Genomic DNA, 26,349 nt, shown 5'->3' with positions numbered 1-26,349 from the left:
CTATTGACCACAATCCTTCTTTAGTCAACTGACTGATGTTTTTACTTTGATTCTATAAGTACACTGACTAATGATAGTAATTGTAATTCTTAGGAGAGAAAAGAAGAAGAAGAAGAAGAGAAGGAGCATTTGATCACAGCTGTCATCTGTCACCCGTGGTGACAACCACAGGCTAAAGAGTCTAGAGACAGTAATTTGATCAGGCGTTTACAGTTTTGACGACAGAGGACAGCACTCATTCATTATTCTTTGTCTAAGTATGACGCAATTTGTATGTCGACTAAAGACAAAAGCAAAATTGCAAATAGACCATCACTGTTTTTCTAAGGTGGGGAGTCTGAAAAGCATGTAAGCCACAGTGGGTTCAAATACATTTTAATAGTCTAAGGACAGCTTGATTTTTACTTGGTTATACTTACTGTCTCTTTTCAATATGTACTTTGACGTAATAGACGTGAAGTGAAGAAGAAAATTTGAATTCGCTCACAACTGTCAATTGTCAAATCATTTATGGCTGTCAACTGTCTAAAGGTGGCGTTTGAAAGAAAAAAAGACGAAGAAGAAGACGACGAGGGGAGTCGGTGAGGCAGGCAACCTGTCATCTGTCAAAAGGTACAATGGGTGCAAATACATAGTTTAGGAACAGTTTGAATTTTGTGTGGTTCTATTTTCTCTTTTTCAATATGTACGTTGACCAATGAGAGTAGTTGAATGAAATTATTTGAGAGACATTAAGTGAAAGGACAAGAAGCGGACAAAAAAAAAGAAGAGGAGGAAGAGGAAGAAAAAAAGAAACAGAAGAAGAAATAGAAAAAGAAGAAACATTCGTTCACAGGTGTCATCTGTCACAAGTGTTGAACACCTTTTGACAGATGACAGCCTTGAACGATTTGACAGGTGACAGTTCTGAGCGAATTAAAATTATCTTCTTCTTCAAAAAGTGACAATTTCCGAATTTTTCAAAGTGCTCTCATTCCCTTATTTCTGATCGAATCCTGTTATAACCCGTGTTTTCGTGATCTACTTGATGAGAACAATCCGCTGGTATAGATAGTTCGAATTCGAAAAAAAAAATTTTTCTGAAAAAAATCCAAACGGGGGGGTATACCCGAAAAATGAAAAAACCCAAACTTTGAAGGCCCATATCTCGGCTTCTATGGGAGCTATCGGGAAAATTCCAACGGTTTTGTCTTAGTTTCGTCCTTCTGAATCCAACGAGACCATCCGCAAGGTCGTAGCTTTTACGATAGCCGAGATATGGCATTTTTGATGCCCATTTTTGGCCTCAAAAACGAGGTCAAAAAGTGACAATTTCCGAACTTTTCAAAGTGCTCTCATTCCCTTATTTCTGATCGAATCCTGTTATAACCCGGTATTTTCGTGATCTACTCGACGAGAACAATCCGCTAATATAGTTAGTTCCAATTCGAAAAAAAAAAAATTTTCTGAAAAAAATCCAAACGGGGGGGTATACCCGAAAAATGAAAAAACCCAAACTTTGAAGGCCGATATCTCGGCTTCTATGGGAGCTATCGGGAAAATTCCAACGGTTTTGTCTTAATTTCGTCCTTCTGAATCCAACGAGACCATCCGCAAGGTCGTAGCTTTTACGATAGCCGAGATATGGCATTTTTGATGCCCATTTTTGGCCTCAAAAACGAGCTCAAAAAGTGACAATTTCTGAACTTTTCAAAGTGCTCTCATTCCCTTATTTCTGAGCGAATCCTGTTACAACCCGGTACTTTCGTGATCTACTTGATGAGAACAATCCGCTGGTATAGTTAGTTCGAATTCGAAAAAAAAAATTTTCTGAAAAAAGTCTAAACGGGGGGGATTATATTAAATAAAAATTATAATTGAGTTAATGTTTTTAATGCAAAAATATACGATATTATGGCATTAGTTTTTCGGAACTAACCATCTTCCTAAATACGCTCAAATTTGTACGTTGACTAACCATAGCAATTTAAATTCCTAGGAGAGAAATGAAGTAAAAAAGAAAAAGAAATTAATTCGTTAACAACTGCCACTTGTCAAATCGCTCATGGCTGTCATTTGTCAAAAGGAGGGGTTTCAAAGAGAAGAAGAAGAGAGGTTGTATTTGTTCACAGCTGCCATCTATCACCAGTGGTGACAATCATAGATCAAAGAGTCTAGAGACAGTAATTTGATCAACTGCTCACTGTATTCATTTATAATTCAGTTGAGGTTTTTAGTGCAAAATAAATGACAGATGACATTAGTATCTTTGAACTAATCATTTGACTTGTCTAAGTAACTTGCACATTAACAAATGAAGAAGAAGAAGAAGAAGTATGTCTTTCAGTATATATATATATATATATATATGGAGAAAAGACAGGTGACATTTATATGTTTATAATGCAGCTGTCACCTTTCAGCAGTGTTGGCAATTACAATTTAAAGACAGTAATTTGACTAGTAATTAACAGTTTAATGCCTTGACAATTAACTATCCCCCTTTAACTCAATTAATGGCCGATTTTCGGTAACATCAGGTCCATCTAACCTTAATTCCGCTCTTATCACATACACGATTGGGGGCGACATCTGTTAAAGTTCATGCTCCGCTTCCTAACAAGTCAAAACGCCGCCATAAATTCAACGGTCGCCCCTTTTATATGCCATATCCATGCTCTCCTGGTGTGAGCCTCAAGACTGACAAACAGAATAAAAAAAAAAATATTTACCATATTTAAAAGTGTCTCGGTTTATAGCGAGCTGTTTATATAGGATTTGTTTAGAGTTATAGGGGGTTAAAACGGGGGTGCATTCGTCCATATTTTACAGCCGCTCATTGCTAAATATACTCGTTATCCTTTTCTAACACACACACACGTCTTACCGTGGCCGAAAATGTCCCAGTTCTCCGTACCTCCTCAAAAAGGGAGGCGTAGGACCGCCGTTAGACGGCGTGCCGCACCAACTCCGCCTCTTGTTGTCAACGGCGAAGGTGGCGCCCTCGGTGCTACTCGGCGACAAGCACAAGCTCGCACGAGTACGCGGCAGTTGGTGCGAGTTGTTGTTCGGACTGCGCAGGTCATTGTCCAATCTGGTCGGTAGGGTTTCTGGTAGCATGTCGGTCATCCGATCGGTGACGGTTATGACGTATTTCGGGTCATTATTTTTGAAGTGGGGGGGTGCTGGAGAGAGAAGAGATTAGCCGTAAGGGGGGCGAGGGTGGTTTAGAATTCTTGCTGGTTGAGTACGGTTTGATCTAATGTCGACAGTTGACAATATTATGATTGGCAACGTGTATCGAGAAAGCGAGTTTGTTGTGTGTCAGAACTGTCAACTAAGGATAGTCTAACTTCACTTTTTGCTTGCATTTATTTCAATAGATGGCGCTGTGACATATATGAAAAGGTATGTCGGTTATATTCAGTTATGTTCATATTAGTAAAATATTTTAGTTTTAAATCGTTACCTTGGGATTCAGGAACAGTATTTTTGTGTATTTTTGTTAATATAAGTAAAATAGCCGGTATTTTTAAAATTATTACTAAAAACCAGTTAAGGTACAATTCTAAAAAATATTCTCCTGAATATCATGCTTTTTGCTTCATGAGAATATTCCCGCTAGTTCTTGAGATATTACACTTTAAAGTGAGTGTTCACTAGAAGATCAGACATCGTTTTTGGACACTATTACTTGAAAATGCCACTAATTCCGAAAGTACTCGTTGCACTAGTTTATACCACGAACAACATTTGCAAAGAATATTCCTCTGAAAATCGTACTCTTTGTTTAATAAAAATAATCCAAGTAGTTTTTGAGATATTGGATATTAAAGTGAGTGGTCATCTTGGTGATCAAACATCAACCTTGAACACTATCACCTAAAACTGACGATAATTCTGAAAGTATTACTTGGAGTTATTTACACCATAAAGAACATTTACAAAGAATATTCTCCTAAATATTATGCTTTTTGTTTCATTAGAATATGCCCACTAGTTTTTGAGATACTGGACTTTAAAGTGAGTGGTCACCCTGAGGATTAAATATTATTTTTAGACATTATCACCAAAAAGTGCCGATAGTTCGGAAACTGTTCATTGGACTAGTTTACACCATAAAGAACATTTTAAAAGAATATTCTCCTAAATTTTATGCTTTTTGTTTCAATTCAATATACCCACTAGTTTTTGAGATAATGGACTTTAAAGAGTGTGGTCACCCTAATGACTGAACATCATTCAGTCTCGCCAAAAAGTGCCGATAAATCTGACACTATTCCCCGGACTAATTTACACTATAAGGAACATTTGCAAAGAATATTTTTCCGAATATCACGCTTTTTGTTGAATGAAGATATTCCCAATAGTTTTTGCGATATTGGACTTTGACTTGAAATTAAAATGAACCAAAGAATGACTTAAAAATGCTTTGAAAAAACGACATTCAATTGCCTGGAAGAGAAAGTGTAGCACGTTTGAGACGTCAACTAAAAATGTCGACGTTTCGGCCTTTATTTAAGCCATCTTGAGGGATATGTTTAAAAATGTTTATTGATCAGTTTGTAAAACCATTATTATCCAATGATAAAAAAGAATAAAATAATTCGAAATTCCTGGACGTAATAAAAAAATGATAATGATAAAAATAATGAAAAAATTTAAACGTTTAAAATAATAATTAAAGAAGTGTGATAACTGAATAAATTAATACATTAAAAATAAAGTACTTTTGGCGCCCAACGTGTGATGCCTGAAAATGATTTGAAAAGTGCATTAAACTGGATAGTAGTGGAAGAAAAGACTTGGTATTGTTATCAAATTCCAAGTAATCCAAAGATACACTAAAATGACCTCCAATAAAAACGGTTCAACTACCTAAAAAAAAAAATACAAAAAATTACTTTGAAAATTCGATCAATTGCTTAATATCAACTATTTGAAATTGACCAAAAATATTTCAACTGCCTGGAAGTAACAAAAATCACCTTAAAAATGCCTGAAAATTGCAATGAATTCACTGGAAAATAATGATTAACGATGTCAACTGACAGGAAATAATTGATAACGACTTTAGCTGCCTGAAAATGACTTTAAAAAATTGTTCTCAAAATTCTCAACTGGCTGGAAGTAACGGAAAATGTCGTCAAGAATGCATTCAGTTGTCTGGAAAAAAATTGAAATATCTTCTTCAAAACTCCAAAACCTTAAATCCAGACCAACCAACAGGACTCAACCAGCACCAACCTCTAACCTCCCCGCCACCATCATTAATGTGTCAAAAAGAACCCTTACCGATGCTGAACAAAAGGTGTTAAACAGAGGACTAAACTTCGCCATATCCTCAAAACCATCCTTTATAGACATAGTGTCTTCAGTAGAATCAATCCACCTACCACGTCCTGAGACCGATGAATTTCGACACGAGGCTGGACTCACTTAAAAAAAATAGAAACCTTCGCAGAACATCAGCAAAGAAGAGACAACAGCTCTCAGGAATCTTAAAAGTGAAAAGAACATCAAAATTCTTCCTGCAGATAAGGGCAATGCAACTGTGGTTATGGACCTGGAAACCTACGAAAACAAGGTTGAGGAAGTTTTGAACAAAGGCGAATACAGGCTACTATCTAAGGATCCGACGACAACCATAGAAGGTCGAATTTACAGAGCACTTAAGAAGTACTCCTCAACATTGTCGGATACGGTATGCTCTAGGCTGACACAATAACACCTCTACAAAAGGACAAAGCGCTCCAAAAAATTTTGCTCGTGACGTCACACGTTTGGGCCATGCACTTCAGGCTGATTTTCGCGTGAATTCAGCTGTTGACAGACGCCACTAAAAAGCACCCGATTCCCGCCGGTGATCGTGTATGTTCGGAGAAAAATTCGGTCGTTTGACGTGAATGACAAGAATAACGACACGAATGTTCCCGCTTTTTTTGTGTTTGTTGGTTGTTTACTTTCGTAAAAAAGTTCCAACTAATTTGATCAATTATTGCGATTATACTGAACTTGTTTCTTTGTGAAATATTGACCATATTGTTGCTTATAGTGTTTTAAAATAATACCTGAAAAGCTGTATTAATTCCAATCCAGCGATTTTAGCTGTAAAGATGGACGGCCCTACTCAAAACCATCAGAATCAGGACCAAACTATCAACAAAAATATGTGCCACTCATGCAGTAAAATGTTTTCTTTCATTTCAGCTAAGAACAAACATATTAAAGTTATTCATAAGCAGCAGCTCCCAGATAACTCAAAGTCACACATTTCTTGTCCCTTATGCAAAGAGACTAAGTATTCTTGTAAGACTTTAAAAACTTGAAGCTCATTTACAGGTAAGTCAGGATATCAAAATAGAGTCCTCAACTTTCCATTTTTCCAGTGAAGAAAGATTTGAGGAATGGTTAAGAGAGCATAAAATAAGCACAAACTATGCACTTGTTCGCACAAGGAAAATTGAAGACAAGATTGAAAAAGTATATTGTTGCAATTGAAGCAATTTTAGAGGTAATTTGTAGCAATTTCAATTGTTCATTATGGGGTGTGAGCAAAGGAAGGGAACAGATTCTGTTTTAGGTGAACTCCTTGGAGAATGTTCTTCCAATAATATTGAAGCTAGCCATAGCCTAGAAATTGAAACATTTGTTAATGAGAAGACAACTGAAAATCAACAAGTAGCAGTACAACGATTGAACAAGCAATCAACAAGAGAAATTGAATTTGAAAGTGTATCAAACTTTTTAAGATCTTTAAATGATAAAGCTTATGATATGTAAGTTATCTTTTTATAAAATTATATAAGCTATATTAACATATACCTGTAAATGTCTAGGTGCATGAGACGACTGACATCAATGATGGAACAGATAAATAAGACAAATACAAGTAAACGAAAAGTGGACAAACAAGTTTATTTTCCATCAAAGAAGAAGAAGGAGCAGTAAATAAAAATAATAAATTGTATATTTTTTCTATTTATCAGTATTTTTTTTATGTTATAGTAGGTATATTTTTATAGGTTTTAATATATATGTATGTATATGTGTATTATAATTTTTTATGTAAGTTTTAGGCAAATATTTGAAAACACTTTACCTATCTCATAAGTTTCTTGCAGTTTCTTCTTATGAGTATTAATCAAAACTGCAAATTGTAAATTAGTACTTTAGCATAAAATAATTAAGTTTCTTTTCAAATCAGTCATATACATGTGTTTGCAGCATTTATAAAATAAAACTTAATATACAATACATTTATATAACAGTATAACTAATTAAATCCATTGTGTTTTCACTTACCAAAAATTACCTCTCTACCTAGGTATAAAAGTTATTTAAAAAAATAGGTACTTATTTCAAAAAGGTTAATAACATTTATATATTTAAGATTAAAATTAAAGTATAATATTTTATAAATTTTGTTTTTCATTTATTTATTTTTTCTAAATATACAATATCTTATTGTTTAAGTTGGGCTTTTGCTTTTGATACGTCCACATATAGAGAACTTAAAAAAATAATAGTTATTTGTATAACAAAAGGGAGCAAAGTGCATAATTTCCTTAAGTGGATGAAGTTTGATCCAGCAAAAGCATCCACACTGAGGAAATGACAGTGCTCCTACAGTACTTCATATTCTACTTTCATTCTTATTAATAAGCACAATTTAATGTAAAAAATTAATTTTATAAAAAATAATAAGCAAGATAAAAATAATAAGCAAGTCAAATAAAAAAATTCAATTATGCAGAAAAATAAAATTAAAAATTTTCTTATAAGGTAGTAGAAAAATAAATTTTTCAAATCACACTTTCTCAAAAATAAACTATAGTAATTTTAAATAATATCCAAAATCAAATAAATCCATGTCCGCCCAAAAAAATTTAAAAAAATATTTATTCAAAAAAAATAATTTAATTTCCATTCCATTGGATCATTCAACTAAACTGCATTTTTTTGATACTTACATTAGGGTATTATGTATAAAATTAATAATTCAATTTTCTTGTTTGCATCCTTTATTTATATTTAATTTATTTAAAGAATCAATAGTTAAAAATTCCAGAAATGCTATTTTTTATTTTAATTAAATTATTATTTACATTAATTATTCTTATTGCCAGAAACCGTTGCTTCTAGCAGCAAACATTGCTCTTTTGTTGGTTGCCCTCCATTCACATAATATTTAAATATCCGAATGGGACACACCGATATGAAGGTTGAATCTGGCGGGGCGGAATAGTCTGCCACCCAAGATGGCCGATTGATTCTGATTGTCTAATTTTTGACGTACATCAAATATGACAATAGTGACATTTTAACTGTCGTATTTGACGATTGTCTTTTTTACTATTTTTTAGGTTTTCTTTGGGTGGAAAACAAGCCAAGCCTCATGATTTTCTTCCAATTTAAAGTTTTTAAGTAATTTTATAGCTTTTTGTAGTTTTTTTAAGTTCTGGGTTGATACATTATTTTACAAACGTGCCAACATCGAATCATCGTGCAAGTACATAGAGCAGGAGACAGGTAAATTTCAATTATGACATACCTAAGTGTTTTCTAATAATGTTTAGGTGTATCTTGGATGTATTATCATTTTCCAGGATATAATTATAGATTTAATCCTATTTTGGACATATCTATGTCACTGTTCTCAATTTAACTTTTTTTTTACAATTCAGTTTTAATTCTTGAACCTTCACTGGGAAAATATGAAGTATTTCCTTTTCCTTGTCTTCATCTAGATTAAGATATTCATAAAAATATTCTTTATTTACTAGTTTATATATGAGGAATTGCCCAGACAGTCACAGAAATCATAAATTTTTGAATCCATCCTTACAAAAATCTTGTCTGTCATGTAAGTCCGACTAAAAATGTTTGCTCCAAACTCTGGTTCTTAAGTAGAAATGATATTCACATGGAGTATAAACACAATACCTATTTGTTCAATTTAACGAAAACAGATTGACATATACTTCTCAAAAACTGATTTTCCTAATAGACTTAATCCACCTTAAGTTATACACATTTATGGATGGATAGCCATGGTCATTTAGTCAATTTAGAGAAAAAGTTTTGGTTGGTTTATAAATATTTAAAATATAAAATCAAAAGCCAACTTCAAAACCACAACAACAATCTTTAAGTGTTGGTCATTCTAAAAAACAGAAAAATATTTGACAATCTAAAATGCCTTTAAAAAAAAACAAAATCCTGAATATCCTCATTTAATACTCATGATCTTACACCTACACAGTCAGAATAATTTTGTTTTTTAACTTTTTAGCTAAGATTTTAGTATGTAATATCTTATTTTTTAAAATACCTAAATTACCTGAGACATTTTGATAGTAAATGCTATGCTTTTTACAGTCCTATTTTATTTTTACTGACCCATAATTAAATTCATATTATTAGCTTAAAGTAAAATTATGGACTAATATCAAATCCTTTATGGTATTATTTAGAACCTTAATTATTGTAATCATAACTAATGTGGTAATCAATACTTACTAATAATGAAAACTTATGTATTTTGGATCATTAGGATGAAATACTTTTAGGAGATTTAATTTTAACCTGATAGAATATATAATATTGTATACACAATACACTGTCTTAATCTGTTTTCTTATGTTTCATGTTGCATACTTACTGGAGACAACCCCACTGACTTGTGACATCTTTACCTGATTGTGACTAATCAAAAGTCATATTTTTTATTTGCTTATTTGCAGCTTATTTGCTTATCATCTGTTTTTATTTGCTTATACTAAAAAAATAAAATGGAAAAAAACATGCATATTAACTCGTACATATGTATTTGTGTTATATCTAGTCATTATTAAATAACTTATTTACAATGAAAAGCCAGATTTATTTCAAGAGATAGGTTCAGTTTCTGTCTTTATAAGTTTTCCATAATTTGTGGATATATATTATTTTATTGCAATTGTATAGATGGTTAAAAAATATATATGTTTAATTTTTTATTTAGGTATGTTTGTTACATATTTCTTATCATGTTTTATACACTTATGGAAACAAAAAAAAGCAGGTAATTTTTTTCTGAAACTCCAGAAATTAGGATTTTCAGTTAAAATATGCTTTATACCTGCAACATTTCTATTTTTTACATAAAAGGTGTTATTAATACCATACTTACAGTTTGCAGTATTTCATTTAGAATATATTGTAACTTTTTTATGCCCTTTTTAAAACCCTTTGTTAAATTTATTTTAATTCATCTTAAAATAAAACATTTAAAAGACAATTTAGCTTTGTTTTTTTTTATTTAAAATTTAGTCCCATATCTATCGGGCCAATTTATAATTCTTGGTAAGTATCTATAGCTAAATATCTTAAATAAGCAATGTCTTGAGAACCAAATTTAAATTAAATAATATTTTAGTTGATGTGTTAATTCTTGATTAAAGTGATGAGGGATATCTGAGATGCAATATTTTTATTTTTTCTCAACATTTAAAATTAACAATTTTAATTAAATGTGGGTATTTCTAAAATGAAAGTATATTGTTTTTTTTTTAAATAAAATAAAATTCTATTTAAATATATCTCATCACTCGTCAGTTAACGCATAAACTTTGTAATGCAACTGCAAATTACTTGAAATTTAAATACCAGGTAATAGATCAAGCTTAAATTTCCCGCCACACGCCACCCAAGATGGATGCCCCCGTCTTTGTCAACAACGTCAATAAAGCTGTCAACAGAATTTCTGTCTGTTCATTAGGCAACACACATTTCTCTATATTTGTGTTCTGTGATGGGACAGTCGGAGATAGCCGAATGGTGACGGGAATCGGGTGCTTTTTAGTGGCGTCTGCTGTTGACGCTGCCATTGTTTGTCCACGGAAGGCTGCCTGCAACGCTGCCAGACTTTGCAGATTGCCGTGAACATTAGTATGATGTATTACTATCTTAAAATAATTAAATCTATATCTTTAACTGCTCTTACTTTACAATTTAGTTAAAAAAAAAAGAGTGCATCCTTATTTCTCTTTTTATAATTTAAATTTCCATTTTTTCAAATTTTATCATTTATCTAATACCTTGTTACTTGCCAATAGGAGTTCTTTCTATATAAATCTGACAACGGCGCATCTACTAGTTGTGCCACCTGATGAAACGAGAGGTTACTGGTTAGGTTGTTTATTATTATTATTATTTATTAAATATTAGCTCATTTTTGTGTTTTTTTCTAAAATCGGAACTGTTTATTTCCGCGAAACCTGTATGTTATATTTATGTAAACTCTTCGCGTACTTTTAAATCGCAAAATCGTAATTTCGGAGTAGAAAAATCCTCGGAAAATCCGGTTCTCGGTCGCGGTTTTATTTGTTTATATCAAACTTTAATACTTTAGTTCGTGTTTAATTTAATGTTTTTCTCCTAGTTCACCTTGTAGTTAATACCAGAGTGTAAATATGCCTCAAAAGTGTTGTGTTCCGGGTTGTAACAGAAACTATAAAAACGGACCTAAAGTGCATGTCTTCGGTTTTCCTAATGATATACCTAAATCTAAGGGGAAAATGGGTAAAAGCCATACACAGAGATGACTTTGAGCCCACAAACAACACCAAAGTATGTGAAGCTCATTTTCTTGAAGGTAGTATAATAAAGAGTACTTTATTATACGTTTTATTATACATATTAAGTTCAAGATTCCAACACAGGTAAAATTTTTACAATAGAATTACTAAAACCATGGCTGACTTTTAAAACTTTTTTATATAGCGAGCCAGTTTGTGTTTTAATATCAAAATTTAAAACTCCATATACTTCCCATAGTTTAGATGATTTATATGCAATACTTGAAGCAATAGACCTTACTATTATTACCCTGCCTTTGGAGGAAAATGTTACCAATAATGACAACCCCGACTGTGACTTAAATCCAAATACTGCTACCAATACCCTTGGCAATACTATTCTCGATCATGTCAAACCATCAAATGACATAAATAAAATGAAACGTGTGTTCGATTTACAACTGCAAAGGAAAGGTACAGATTGATATTCAAGTAGTACAATAGTTTTGACTTCTATAATCTATACTATTAGTCCTCATGCGTACAAGTATTTAAGAAATTAGGTATGGATCCCTAATTTTACCACATCCTTAAACTATAATGGGTATTTGTAACAAACACATGACCGATCCCCACATAGATGAAAAAAAAATGTTTTTAACTTATGCCCGAAATGTGTTTAGTTTACTAAAGGATAATGAGAGATTTGTGACACTACTTTTTGATGAAATTCATATTGACCTTTACATGGACTATAAAGGTGGTAATATCACTGAAACATCAGTCAATAATAAGTCTCTAGCTTCCTCGGCATTTACTTTTATGAGTACAAGTGAGTGTTCCAGCTTTAAGGAAGTAGTTCATATAGCGCTCTCATCTCCAAAATTACATCAGACATACTTCATAGTTTTATGAAGCAAATTATTGAAAATTTAGAGCAGATTGGGTACATAGTTTTTTAATAGGGTGATAATAATGCCATTAACAGGAAAGCCATTAGTCATTTTTTACTGCAGACCAACTTAGCATTGTTTATCCTCATCCCATAGATAATTAGAGGCCATTATTTTACCTATTTAACACAGTTCACTTACTTAAATGTGTATTTAATAATTGGCTTAACTCTAAACCAGACCAAAAATTTTATTTTTCTGATTTTGACACTTCGAAGGAAAACATTTGCTTCTTTTTCTGCAATTACAAAATTACATGAACTGGAGTATGATAAGCTTTTAAAGTTTGGCTATTCTTTAAACCAAAAAGCATTGTTTCCCCTCATCTTTAGAAAGACAGAATGTTAAACTCTCTTTAAAAAATTTTAATTCTTTTGTAATAGAAGCATTGAGGCATTTTGTTAGCCGTATACCATTTTCTGAAGATACTGCTGATTTTGTCCACATAATAACAACATGGTGGAAAATTGTGAATGTCAAAACCCCAACACAAACGAGACATATTTGAAGAACCAATTGTTAGAAAACACTCACTGACATTGACATAGATCCCAAGATTGAATTCTTAGAAAAATTATTAAGCTGGCTTGATACTTGGCAACCTAGTAATTTTTCTAAAACTCTTACTTGACAAACAAGAACTGCTTTCAGCAATACTGTTTATGGACTGCTGTCATTATCACATCTCTGTACGACAGTTGTATGAGACAGAAAAGAGACTTAGAATTCAATCTATATTAACACTTCAGCCTTGCAGTTTTGGCCCTATTAAAATTAATAAGTTCTATGAGCTTCCCGATTATGACCTAGATGATAATTATTCCTCTCCAGAAGACTTTGCCCAAATTCAAACCTTGTTGTCCCAAATTTTAGTAAATGATGATCATTTTCAGAGCATCAAGGACATATTGCCATTAATTACATATTTATGGTTATTGTTGCTATGTTACAGTCAAAAAGCTAAAATGTGACAGCTGTAAAGGAAAACTGGTATATAATGAGCAATTTATCGTTGAAGACAATTTTGACCTAATTAATAAATGAATTTGAGGACATATTTTTACAAACCTATAACAAAAGACAGTTCATGTGTCAGTTAATTTTAAAATATTCTATTGCACAAAAACATGTATTACATTTTGATGGATGCACTAGTCATAATGCAATAGATGTTTTAAAGATAATTATTAAAAGTATATCCAATACACTTTTAAAAAATTATTGCACTAAGAATAATGACCAATTAAAAAAAATAAGTAAAAAAAGAAAACTGGATACCCTAACGAAGTAGGCTATATATATAATATACCAGCCACTAACACTACTAATTAAAATATAATAGTTCTTTATCAAGTTTATTTTAACTTTAAAGAGTCTACTTACAAAAAAACATATAAAATATATATTTGAATCTAGACTATGTAGGTCCTAGGTAATTAATTTAGTTCTTTATCCAATTGATTTACTTTAAATGATTCTAATTAATATGACATTCCTGATTATGACAGTTTTCTTTAAATTTTCTTAATTATGACAAGGTGTCGAATAGTTCAATATATGTATTTATGTGTATATAATAACATTTTTTACTACTTGATGGTATAAAAAAATTATTATAAATACCTAAATACATATGTTGAATTTTGGCGCAGATGTAGGGGAGTTGGGAGTCTGCATTTAATATTACACAATAATATTTAACCTGACATTCAACCAGAACTAAAACATACCTTTGAATGTTTCCTGAACTCTATTCTATTCCTAGCATTTTTTAAAATAAGCCAAATATTGATATATTAGCATAGGAAATCCCTTGGTTTTTAAAAATCGGTGGCCCACATCGATGACGTCACGCGTCAAGCACTAAGGCCTTGCCTTTGAGTGGGTGTTGACCAGATCCCATGTGAGTGCGGTGACTCATACATAGGTGAAACGAAGCGCCCCCTAGAAGTCAGAGCGAAGGAACATCGCAGCTGGACCCAAAGAGGAGAGGTTTCCAAATCCGGAATAGCAGAGCACGCGTGGCATAATGGACACAATATCCATTGGTCAGAAGCCAAGATTCTGCACAAGGAACAGCCCGCCAGTGCTGTTCCTTCCCAGAGGAAGTTCGTAGAGGCAGTTTTAATTTCACAAAACCGGGGGATCTTCAGCCAGCCAAGCGTCGGTGTACCCAACATCTGGAAGCCTCTACTCTCAGGACAGTGTAGGATCTAGAGAGTGGCGTGTCCTCCCCCCAACTCTTTTCACGCAGGATGACTTTCCTTTCCACATCGCTGCACACATCTAGTATATAAGCCTATAGAATAGTAGTTTGCTGTCAGTTCAGTGTTGCCAGTTTGTTACATTTGTAATAAATCTGTTACATTTCGGCGTAATTAGTTACATTGTTATATTACCCTCTAAATCTATTACATTTTACTATTTTTAAAGCTAAGCACATAAAATTCTTTAATTTTTCGCCTAAACATTTAAAAAGTTTGATAAAAAAATCGAATATCCATTTTTGAAGGTGTAAAGTCTGTAAAGTATAAAAACTTATATGGAATCCCTCAGCCTACAGGCGAGCGACGCGGCAAGCCGAAACGCAACGGAACCGTAAATCTTCGCGCTAAGGCTACGCGCTACGCTTTGTTTTCTATCCTTGTTCCTTCTCTTTACGGTCGTTGCCTTAGACCATGCGAGAAAGACAAGGATAAGATTATTTTATACTATAGAGGTTATGTTTATGATAATTCAGATATACATTTTCGTTAAATTTTGTTGGTCGTTTTTCTTAGTAAGCTTTAGTCGTTTCTATTAGAGGAGTTGTGCGTGTGATAAGATTTTAACAAGGAAAGGACATACAATAAATTCCTAAGACACCCCATTATAGTTATTTTGCAATGGACAAGTAGGTAGAAGAGTTTTTTTTTAACTTGAAATGTTACCTACACCGAATTTTATTATTTTAACTTTAAAATTAAAAAAAATATAATGGCGAACCAATTCCCTTAGACTCCCGGTATATTTTAATGCAATTGTATATGAAACTAAAAAATATAAATATTTTAGGTTCCTAATAAAAAAACCCAAACAGTCTGTTAAACCACAAGAGACAGCAGAACTAGAACAAGAAAGCTCAAGTTCTAAAAGTGTCACAGAAGAACCTGTTGCTGGTTGCAGTCGTGCCGAGGAAGCCAGACCAGTGAGGTAATCCCTGCAAAGCAGAAGAAAGAAAAAATATACAAACAAAATTTTAGAAAGCAATGGACCATAAACATTTAAATGGCTTGATGTACATGAAAATGGGGACTTTTATTGCAAAGTGTGTAATAGCACTTTAAAAGATGGTGTACCTCATTTTAAAAGGCACCAAGAAAATTCTTTACACAAAATGAATTTGGAAAAAGCGAAAAATACCCCAAAAATAATAAATTTTGTAAAAAAAAATGATCAAGTGGAGAAATCTGTTAGGCGGGCTGAGCTTAAACTTGTAGCATTTATTAGTGAGCATAATCTACCATTCCTCATAATGGATCACTTAATACTATTATTAATTTCAATTTTTCCTGATTCAGATGTGGCTAAAAAACTTAAATGCAACAGAACAAAAGCCACAAAATTAACTGAAGATTGTTTAGCTCAGGAACAAATAAACTTGATAACAAGTATATTGCAGAAGCAGCACTTTTCACTTATAATTGATGAGACCACAGATATAAGTACCCAAAAATCATTAGTTCTTATAGCTCGGTATTTTGACAAAATACACCAAAGATCTAGAGACACATTTCTGGGACTTTTAAGGGTGCAAGACTGTACTGCCCAAGGCATTTATAATTCCATTTGTGAATATTTGGGAAATATACAGGTGCCAATTCAAAACCTACTAGGTTTTGCTTCTGACGACAATGGTGCTGTAATGATGGGGAACATGGGAGGTGTGCAAAAGCTGTTAAAAAATATTTTACCTAACATTTTTGTGCTGGGCTGTGTTTGTCATAGCTTCCACCTTTGCTCTTCAGCAGCATCAAAAAAGCTTCCAAGGAGTGTAGAGGACTTTATCCGGTCAATATATAATTACTTTTCACATAGTAGCAAACGCCAAGAATGCTTTCAAGAAGTTTTTTGTCAGCTAAAGCCACACAAAATGCTTCATCCCTCTCAAACCAGATGGCTCTCTTTACAGGTAAATTACTATTATATTATTATATTTCCGTGGGTTTTTACATACTAATAATATTTCTTATTTTGACTTTAGGCTGCTGTAGACCGAACTTTAGAGAACTGGGATGCTCTAATACTGTTTTTTAGAGGTGAATGCTTTCAAGAAGACTTGAATTCAACAAAAAACATTTTGAATTACCTGGAAAACCCTACATATAAGATGTATTTTACGTTTTTATCCCATATTCTAGATTTGATAAACAAATTGAATATGGAATTTCAAGCTGAGAAACCAAAGGTTTTTAACCTAGTCACTAGAGTAAGTGATGTGTATCGCATGATACTCAGAAATTATTTAAAAAAAGACTATATTGATCATATAGATTTTAATTTGGTTGACTGTAAAAATCCATCTAATTTCCTTTCCTTAGATCAAATTTATTTTGGTGCTAAAACTGAAGCCTTAATGACAAAGCCCAACATTGAAAAAAATGAAGTTCATAACTTTAAATTAAGAGCATTAGATTTTTATATTGAGCTTTGTACGCAAATAAAAAAAAAGACTTTTGTGATCCCGTTTTAAATTTTCTTAAAATCTTAAACCCGCAAGTGGCAATGTCTGGTGAAATACCCAGCATTTCATTACCTGTACAAACTCATTTTCCCCAACTAGTGGATGATATTGAAAGCCTAAATATTGAGTGGAGAATGTTAGCTGATTTATCAGAATTAAAAAAAATAGAGGCTACAAATTTCGAGACATTCTGGTCAAAAAATTTTTTAATGAAAAATACTTTAAATGAATTAATGTTTCCAAATTTAACAAAGTTAATGCAAAGTCTTTTGTCTCTACCCCATTTATCTGCTGCCGCAGAACGAAGATTTTCGCAAGTAACTTTGCTGAAAACGAAATTGAGAAATCGTTTGGAAATTCAAACACTAGATACCATTTTACATACCAAAGAAATGTTAAATGACCAGATCTGTTATAATTGGGAACCGTCACCTTCTTTATTGAAGAAAAAAATTAATTATTGATTAACTATAATGATTATTTTATTATGACGAATTTATGTTTCTTTTTTTCTACCCTAGAACTAATCTTTGGTTACCATTTTTGTTTTGTTTTTGGAATTAGTGATTTATTTTTGTTAAGTTTATGTATTAGTATCTGCCTGAAGTATTATATCTACATATTAATTTTTAGGAAATGTTCTTGGTTGAAATATTTTTTTTGGAGTTTTTAATTTTTGTTTGTAAGTTAAGTTTATGGTTTATGAACCTATTAGTGGCCTAAAAGTGCATTTAAAGTACCTATTATACATATAATTAGTCTAATTTTCTTAAGTCTGATGTACCAAAAGTTTTTTGTATTATTACCTAGATTATTTGTATTCGTATTAGTTCCTATCGTTCCTATACTTACAGTTATGTGATTTTTTTTCATTAGGTTTGTAAGATATCTAAGAATTATCTTTGGTGCGTTCTGTTTTTGTTGGTATTTTTTAGATCTATAATAATCCTATATAAATAAAGAAATAAAAGACGTTAAATGAGTTTTTTATTAATTTTATTTTCTAATAGTAATAATATTAAGTAATATATCCATAAGTTTTCGATAAAATAATGACTAGATATTATTCATAAAATGGTGAAACATAAAAATAGCATCCTTCGCTCGCCCACACCCATTTCTTCTTATATTTGGGTGTATTGAGGGTTGCAGGAAATGTAGGAGCAGACCATATATGCGTTTTTTATTTCACTTTTTTCCTATCAATCATTTTGTCCGTTAAAAATTGCTTTTATGTCTTTACTAACTCGGCGACACGAAATTTTGTAAATAATTTGTATTTTTAGTAATAAGTGATAATCTGTTACATTTGTATGGCATTTTATTACATTTTGGTTGGCTTGTCTGTTACATATACAAAAATCATTCTGGCAACACTGTGTCAGTTTACACTTGATAACGGTTGGAGATACTTACCAACCGAAACGTCGTGTTACATTAAATAAATAAGACAACGCAAGTTCGACAAGATGTTTTGAACTATAAACACCTCTTAACACTGCCTGAAGTTAACAGAAAAAATTATTTAACATCAAAATCAATTCTGAAGAAGTAAGAATGTTGGCGCCCAACATGCGACGCGTCTGAACTCGATGCGATATAAACTACTGCTAAATGTCGCGCCATCAAAGCGAATAAACATCCTCACATTTGCTTTGTTTGATATGCCCCCCCCGGTATAACATTATATAAATAATGTCCCGGATTCTATCCGGTCGGTCAACGGTCTGAAAAATGAAAAACACTATAGGCGCCTTTTAGTGTCGAAGGCATAAATCAAAACGCACCCCCCAACATATAAGACTGTTTCTGCTTGATAAATCTGTAAAAGGGATGAAGGGTGGATCCGGGAGTCCACATAGGATTGTCACCCGGTTATGCTCAAAAATTACTATATTCATTCAAGTATATTCAACCCCTTTAACTTTATGTGGTAAAGTAACTTTTACTCGAGACTCGATCTTTTCTTTGGACAATATATGAAAAGGAACGGCAATTTCATTTTTAAATTTAAAAGGGCGAATCGACGGAAAATTGAATTTCGCTACGTCAAACGATTTCCAAATCCAATAGGGGAACGTACCGCACAAAAACTTCTTTTTCGGATTTCGGAAGCCGTATGAGGGTCGCTTTCTGTACAAAGGGTTGATATACTACTACCTTCAGTTGTTAAGGGATGGCATGTAAACAGTCTCGGCTGGTTAATAATGTAAAGGGTTCCGTAGTAAAGTGACCTTTACTCGATTAAATGCTGCTTTAAGTTGGAAAGTACTGTATTGTACATGTCTAGAGTAGAAAGTAATAAAGTTTTTATTCAAGGTGACCATTCACTTTAAAATCCAATATCTGAAGCACTAATTGGAATATTGTTATGAATTGAAGGGAATGATGTTCTGGAGGATATTCTGTGCAAATGTTCTTCATGGCGAAAAATAATGCAAGGAATAGTTTAGGAATTATTGGCGCCTTTAGGTGATAGTGCCCAAGTTTGAAGATAACCACTCAATTCAATCCCCAACATCTCGAAAATTAATCGAAATATTCTCATGAAACAAAAAGCATCATATCCAGGAGAATATTCTTTGCGAGTATTGTTTATACTATAAACTAGTTTATGAAGTAGTTCTAAAATTATTGGCACTTTTTGGTAATAGTGCCTAAAAACGATCTTTAATCAACAGAGTGACCACTCATTTGAAAGTTCAATATCCCAAAAAACCAGTAGAATATTTTAATAAAACAAAAAGAACATAATATTTAGACGAATATTCTTTGCAAATGTCCTTCATGGTATAAACTACTCCAAGGAATAGTTTCAGAATTATCGGCACTTTTTGGTGAGACTATCAATGAACGATGTTTTATTTTCTAGATGACCACTTACTTTAAAGTCTATTATCTCAAAAACTAGTGAGCACATTTTAATGAAACAAAAAGCATAATATTTAGAAGAATATTCTTTTAAAATGTTCTTTATGGGGTAAACTAGTCCAAGAAACAGTTTCAGAATTATTAGCACTTTTTGGCGATAGTGTCTTAAATTTATGTTTAAAGTCCAGTATCTCAAAAACTAGTGGGAATTTTCTAACGAAACAAAAAGCATAAAATTTAGAAGAACATCCTTTTCAAATTGTATTTATGTTGTAAACTAGTCCAAGGAACAGTTTCAGAATTATTAGCACTTTTTGGCCATAGTGTCTAAAAATGATGTTTAATCATCAGGGAGACCACTCACTTTAAAGTCCAGTATCTCAAAAACTAGTGGGCATATTCTAACAAAACAAAAAACCTTATATTTAAGAGAAAATTCTTTGCAAATGTTCCTTATAATGTAAACTACTCCAAGAAATACTTTCAGAATTATCAGCAATTTTAGGTGATTGTATTCCAAAACGATGATTGACCTAAGTGAACAATCACGTTAAAGTCCAATATCTCAACAACTAGTTAGAATATTCTCAAGAAACAAAAATCATAATATTCAGGAGAATATTCTTTGTCATTTTTTAAGTCATTTCTCCCACTTTAACGCACCTATTAAGTCATGTCTCTTATAAAATAAAACATTTATTTCAACCATATCGATCAACATTAAACCGCTCTACCATCTGCCATCATCAGTAACAAAACGAAACGATTTAGCAATAATTATAATTCATTATCTTGGCCATTAATCTTTAAAAAAAAAATTATTCTTCATAGCATGTAAACCGATACATTCTGGCTTTTATAATGGACTAACTTTCGCAGTATTAATAAAATTATGGATTTTATAATTAAGAAGTGATTTAGAGGCGAATGTTGCTTGTATATTAAACAGCATTTGTATAAAATTATATTGTGATTAATGTACTTTTTGTTTCATTAGAATATTCCTATTGGTTTATAAGATATTGAGCTTTAACGCGAGTACTTAACTTTAAGGGCAGACATTGTTTTTTTGGACGCCACTGCCTAAAATGGCCAATAATTCGAAAATTATTGATTTTACGGATTTAAACTCTAGACAATATTTTTATAAAACATTCCTCTGAATATGCTGTTTTTTATTTTATGGAAATATTCCTATTAGTTTTAAAGATATTGAGACTTGAAGTGAAAGTTAACCAAACATTGGTCTTGGACGCCTATAGGAGCCAATAATTCAAAAGTTATTAATTCTACAGATTTAAACTCTTGACAATATTTTTATAGAACATTCTTCTGAATATTGTGTTTTTTGTTTCATAAGAATATTCCTATTAGTCTTTGAGATATTGAGCCTTAAAGTGAGTGCTTACCTTAGACAAGAAGCATTATTTTGGAGGCCACTATCTAAAAGAGCCGATAATTCAAAAATTATTGATTCTACGGATTTAAACCCTAAGTAATATTTTTATAGAATATTCCTCTAAATATGCTGTTTTTTGTTTCATGAGAATATTCCAATTAATCTTTGAGATATTGGGCTTTGAAGTGAGCATATATTCCTCTTGGACGCCGCTGCCTAAAACGGCTGATAATTCAAAACTGGTTGATCCTACAGATTTAAACTCTAAACAATACTTTTTTTTAAATATTCTTCTGAACATCCTATTTTTTGTTTCATAAGAATATTCCAGTTAGTTTTTGAGGTATTGAGCATTAAAGTGAGCATTAGAATATTCCTATTGGTTTATGAGATATTGAGCTTTAACGCGAGTACTTAACTTTAAGGGCAGACATTGTTTTTTTGGACGCCACTGCCTAAAAGGGCCAATAATTCGAAAATTATTGATTTTACGGATTTAAACTCTAGACAATATTTTTATAAAACATTCCTCTGAATATCCTGTTTTTTATTTTATGGAAATATTCCTATTAGTTTTAAAGATATTGAGACTTGAAGTGAAAGTTAACCAAACATTGGTCTTGGACGCCTATAGGAGCCAATAATTCAAAAGTAATTAATTCTACAGATTTAAACTCTTGACAATATTTTTATAGAATATTCTTCTGAATATTGTGTTTTTTATTTCATGAGAATATTTCAATTAGTCTTTGAGATATTGGCTCATCTTTGGGAACAAACATTGTTCTTGGACACCACTGCTTTTAAGGGCTAATAATTCGGAAAATATTGCTTTGACAAGTTTGAACTTTGAACATTAGTGCTATAAAATATTATTCTGAATATTCCGCCTTTTGTTTCATGAGAATATTCCAATTAGATTCTGAGATATTGGGCTTTGAAGTGAGGGCACTTCAGAGATTCAACATTGTTCTTGGACGCCACTGCCTAAAGGGTCGATAATTCGAAAATTATTGATTTTATTTGGACAACAATTTTAGAAAACATTATTTTGAATATTGCTGCATAAGAATATTAGTCTTTGAGATATTGAGCCTTAAAGTGAGTGCTTACCTTAGACAAGAAGCATTATTTTGGAGGCCATCAAGAGCCGATAATTCAAAAATTATTGATTCTACGGATTTAAACCCTAGATAATATTTTTATAGAATATTCCTCTAAATATGCTGTTTTTTGTTTCATAAGAATATTCCAATTAATCTTTGAGGTATTGGGCTTTGAAGTGAGCATATATTCCTCTTGGACGCCGCTGCCTAAAACGGCTGATTATTCAAAACTCATTGATCCTATAGATTTAGACTCTAAGCAATATTTTTTTAAATATTCTTCTGAACATCCTATTTTTTGTTTCATAAGAATATTCCAGTTAGTTTTTGAGGTATTGAGCATTAAAGTGAGTGCTCGCCTTAAATATTGTTCTGCCGAAAAAGTCCCGATAATTCGGAAACTATTGACTGAAGCAGTTTGCATCCTGAACAAGACTTTTAGAGAATATTCCACTGAACATCACACAATTTATTTCATAAGAATATTCCAATAAGTTTGCCAGATATCGAACGTTGAACGCAGTCAAAGTAAACGTACGGAATATACGAAAAACGTTTAATAGAGCCATTTTAACCCAATCAATTCCTCTGGAAATACGCCTGGCATTGTTTTAATTAAATTCCGAAACTGGAACGTCAGTTTCGCGTCGTACAAACATAGGGACCGGACTTTATCTATTTATTTAAAAATACATTTATTTCATTGGATATTTTGCCGGCTTTTGTCGTTCCTTATCCAGGGTTGTTGTACACACGCTACACTAATACAATTTTTCTATAACAGACTTTACAAATCGATTATGAGCATAAGACAACCCTGTAAGGGTTAAAAATAATCCCCTCTTACACCCCGCAAAGGGTTTTTTTAAAATAAAGTTCAAAGGGAAAGTTCCTCCCCCTTACCAGAAATTCTGCGAATTCCTGCTGAATGAATAATACGGGATGAACAAGGGGTTGGTGGGGGTGGGTGTATACGCGATATGGGGTGTCTCCTTATAGGGATTCTACAGTTTCCAATTGTAATGGAAATCACGGATTTAAATCGATACGGCTCTGCTATAACGATAACGTTATCGGCACGTTATTTAAAACATATAATATGTTTATTTACATTGATAAAAATATGCGGTCAATGCTATTAAATAAACAATTTATTCTTTGAGTATGTGCATGTATTCCGACCGGTCTTTTATTTAAATATTGTCCTTCCCACGCCCATTTATGTAAGACAACATACACACAATCTGCCTACTACTATCTGTCGGTTGTACATAACTTTGACTGCGTTTACATCGGCTTATTAAACCACAACTAGTACGGCAGTCAAGAGGGGCCAAGAAGTAGGAATCGGGAAAATTCGTTAAGATTCGTGGTTCACCGTATCAGCGTTATTGTCACATGTTGTAAAAAGTAAAAGAATTAAGAAATCATTTAAATGTTTTAATAACTGTTAAAATTTTAATCCGTTAATGTTATTTCCAAAGTTGGGTTAATATGAAACGACAACACTGCTTTTCGCTGACGCGTATTGTCAACTAGTGCGCTGTTGCCGTATGTCGTGAGATCTGGTGACATTAATTGAAACAATTTTAACAATATATCTATCTCACTCTGTTCTATTTAAAACACGTTGACACGGCGTTGCCAAATTGCAAGTTATTTATTTCTCAGTAAAATTCTTTTATAATGTATCAAGGTTTCGGCGAAGATAATCAAAATTGTTAAATATTACTTGGCAACGTCGCAACTAATTACGACAGTTTTTAAAGCTAAATTTAAAAAAATATCAAATATATGTATTAATGAAAAATATATATGATGTCTGCGACGATGCCACTTACCTTTAATGGAAGGTATTTATAAATTAAGACAGAATTTTAGACAATGAATATCAGTAAAACTTTAAACTAAACATAAAAAATTGGGCATCGTCGAGAAATATGGAAACGTCGCAATTAGTACCTAAGGTTATGACAGATGTCAAATAAACATTTGAAATTTAAAAGCTAACAGATGTAATTAGCAAGAGATGGCGCTGCACGTATTTCAATTGTCATCAATAGCACTCTCAGACAATTTTTACATTTACTGCCAATTAAATGAAATTTATTTATTCCTGTTTTGCAAGTAAACAGCATTCAGCAAGAGATGGCGCTGCAGGTGTTTGAACTGTCATCAATGACATTCCCATACAGTTTGACATTTATGCTTGTCAACAGTTGACGGATGTCAAACGGGAAAAAGAAGAAGAACACGAAGAGTCTCATAAAGATATTTAACAAAATGCCTGCCGTGTAAACGTGGTAACATTTACATGACACATACCCGTTATTTTCCACATAAAACCTGTGTATGTACTTTCACTAAAACGTAACGTTAAACAAATTTCATTGTTAGTCACTTTGTTTTATTTGTATCGCTTAAAACGTGTTGAAGTGCAGTCCATTCAGTAAAGATCAATAGATCTGTTGACCTTTCAATTAGGCCTCCGGTCGATATCAAATGCGGTATGTCAAGGATATTATCTGGTTTATTTATTAATGACATCTCTATCTCCGTTAGTTATTAGTGAATAAATAGACGCTTTATGCCCATCGCTGTCTAGCCAAATTACACCGTAACCAACACAAAAAGGAAAATATGCTCCAAATGCCAACAACCTCTCCTCATGTACAAAAAGCATTACGTGCCAAAGTGCGTGATATTTAAAATTATAAACGAGGAAAAAGCGCGGCAGAGATTAAATATTTCTGGTTTTGTTATTGCATTACTCTCAATGGAACGCTTCCTGTGTACAGCTCTATTGTTGTTCAAAACGCATGACTTAACACGTGAATAAAATGTTAAGTTATTCAACACGTAACGCCCAACCCTACTAATTAGATGCAGCAATTCACATTCCTATTTCTGTCAACAACAACAACCGACAGATGTCGCCGAACGTTGCACTCTTTATTGAACTGTCATCAACGTCATTAAAGAGAGAGAGATCTTGTTGATCCTAGTGACACTTTTAGAGCTGTTCCTCACCCCTTTTAATTAGATGACATTTATTTAATTTAAAAAGAGATTTGAATTTGTTGTTATAAATGTCATTGCCAAAGTTTGACGTTAATGAACTATCTCTTATGTCAACGAGTGACAGCTGTGACATAAGCTTAGACAAGTAATGAGAGGGAACGTAAGCATGCAACTCGTCTTTGAGTACAATTTATATATAAGTAACATAAAACCGTACGCTTCCATATAAAACAGTTTCTTTTCAAAAACCATTATCTGACATCCGAGTAAACTTTGTCGCTTATTAACTTTACCAGAGGCTGTACATGACAGACCCTTTCGCTCGCCCGTCATCCCTTGGGAAGAATTCATTTGTTTCGTTTGTGTCGGAATGCCCTTCCCCCCGGTCTTTTCCCTTTTGTATTATTCAATTCAAATTCGAGCCTTTTCCATCGGAGTGGTGGCCAACCGTGAGGAATTTTCCTAGTGAATTAATCAAAGGAGGATGCAAAAAATGGTAATAACGAAGACGCAATAACTCTCGCCGATATGCCGGAACCATAAGCCACATTAAGACGTCGTACGGTATCGACACCAAAGGTTAACTAAGACCATTTTGAATTTTAAAAAGGTCATAACCTACGACGCTTGGCATAATGGCTATTGCGGCTCTTAAATTGCATAGTTTTACATACATTTAGGTGTAAGAGCCGCATACCAATATACAACGAAAGCGATTTTATTAGAAGCAAGTATA

The 26,349-nt window shown here is 32.6% G+C and overlaps 1 protein-coding gene and 1 long non-coding RNA gene across 6 annotated transcripts in view; one reads left to right on the top strand and one right to left on the bottom strand.

The window, feature by feature from the left end:
• LOC126741686 (protein sprint) overlaps positions 1–26,349 on the bottom strand; it is a 188,003-nt gene that overhangs the window by 41,823 nt on the left and 119,831 nt on the right. Inside the window, exon 2 of one of the 5 annotated variants that reach the window (XM_050448218.1) lies at positions 2,867–3,164. The exons of the other annotated variants lie outside the window; for them this stretch is intronic. Within the exon in view, the coding sequence (XP_050304175.1) occupies positions 2,867–3,108 (242 nt within the window). The 5' untranslated portion in view covers positions 3,109–3,164. The remainder of the gene's footprint in view (positions 1–2,866; positions 3,165–26,349) is intronic. 5 annotated transcript variants of the gene reach the window in all.
• On the top strand, positions 4,948–7,017 carry LOC126741691 (uncharacterized). The gene is made up of 3 exons (XR_007662289.1): positions 4,948–6,493; positions 6,563–6,758; positions 6,819–7,017. It is a non-coding gene; the product is annotated as an uncharacterized LOC126741691 (long non-coding RNA).

Source organism: Anthonomus grandis, chromosome 10 (assembly GCF_022605725.1).
Source record: "Anthonomus grandis grandis chromosome 10, icAntGran1.3, whole genome shotgun sequence".
Classification (NCBI taxonomy): Eukaryota; Metazoa; Arthropoda; class Insecta; order Coleoptera; family Curculionidae; genus Anthonomus; species Anthonomus grandis.
Note: the sequence above shows the minus strand (reverse complement) of the source record. Positions and strands in the feature narration are given on the sequence as shown.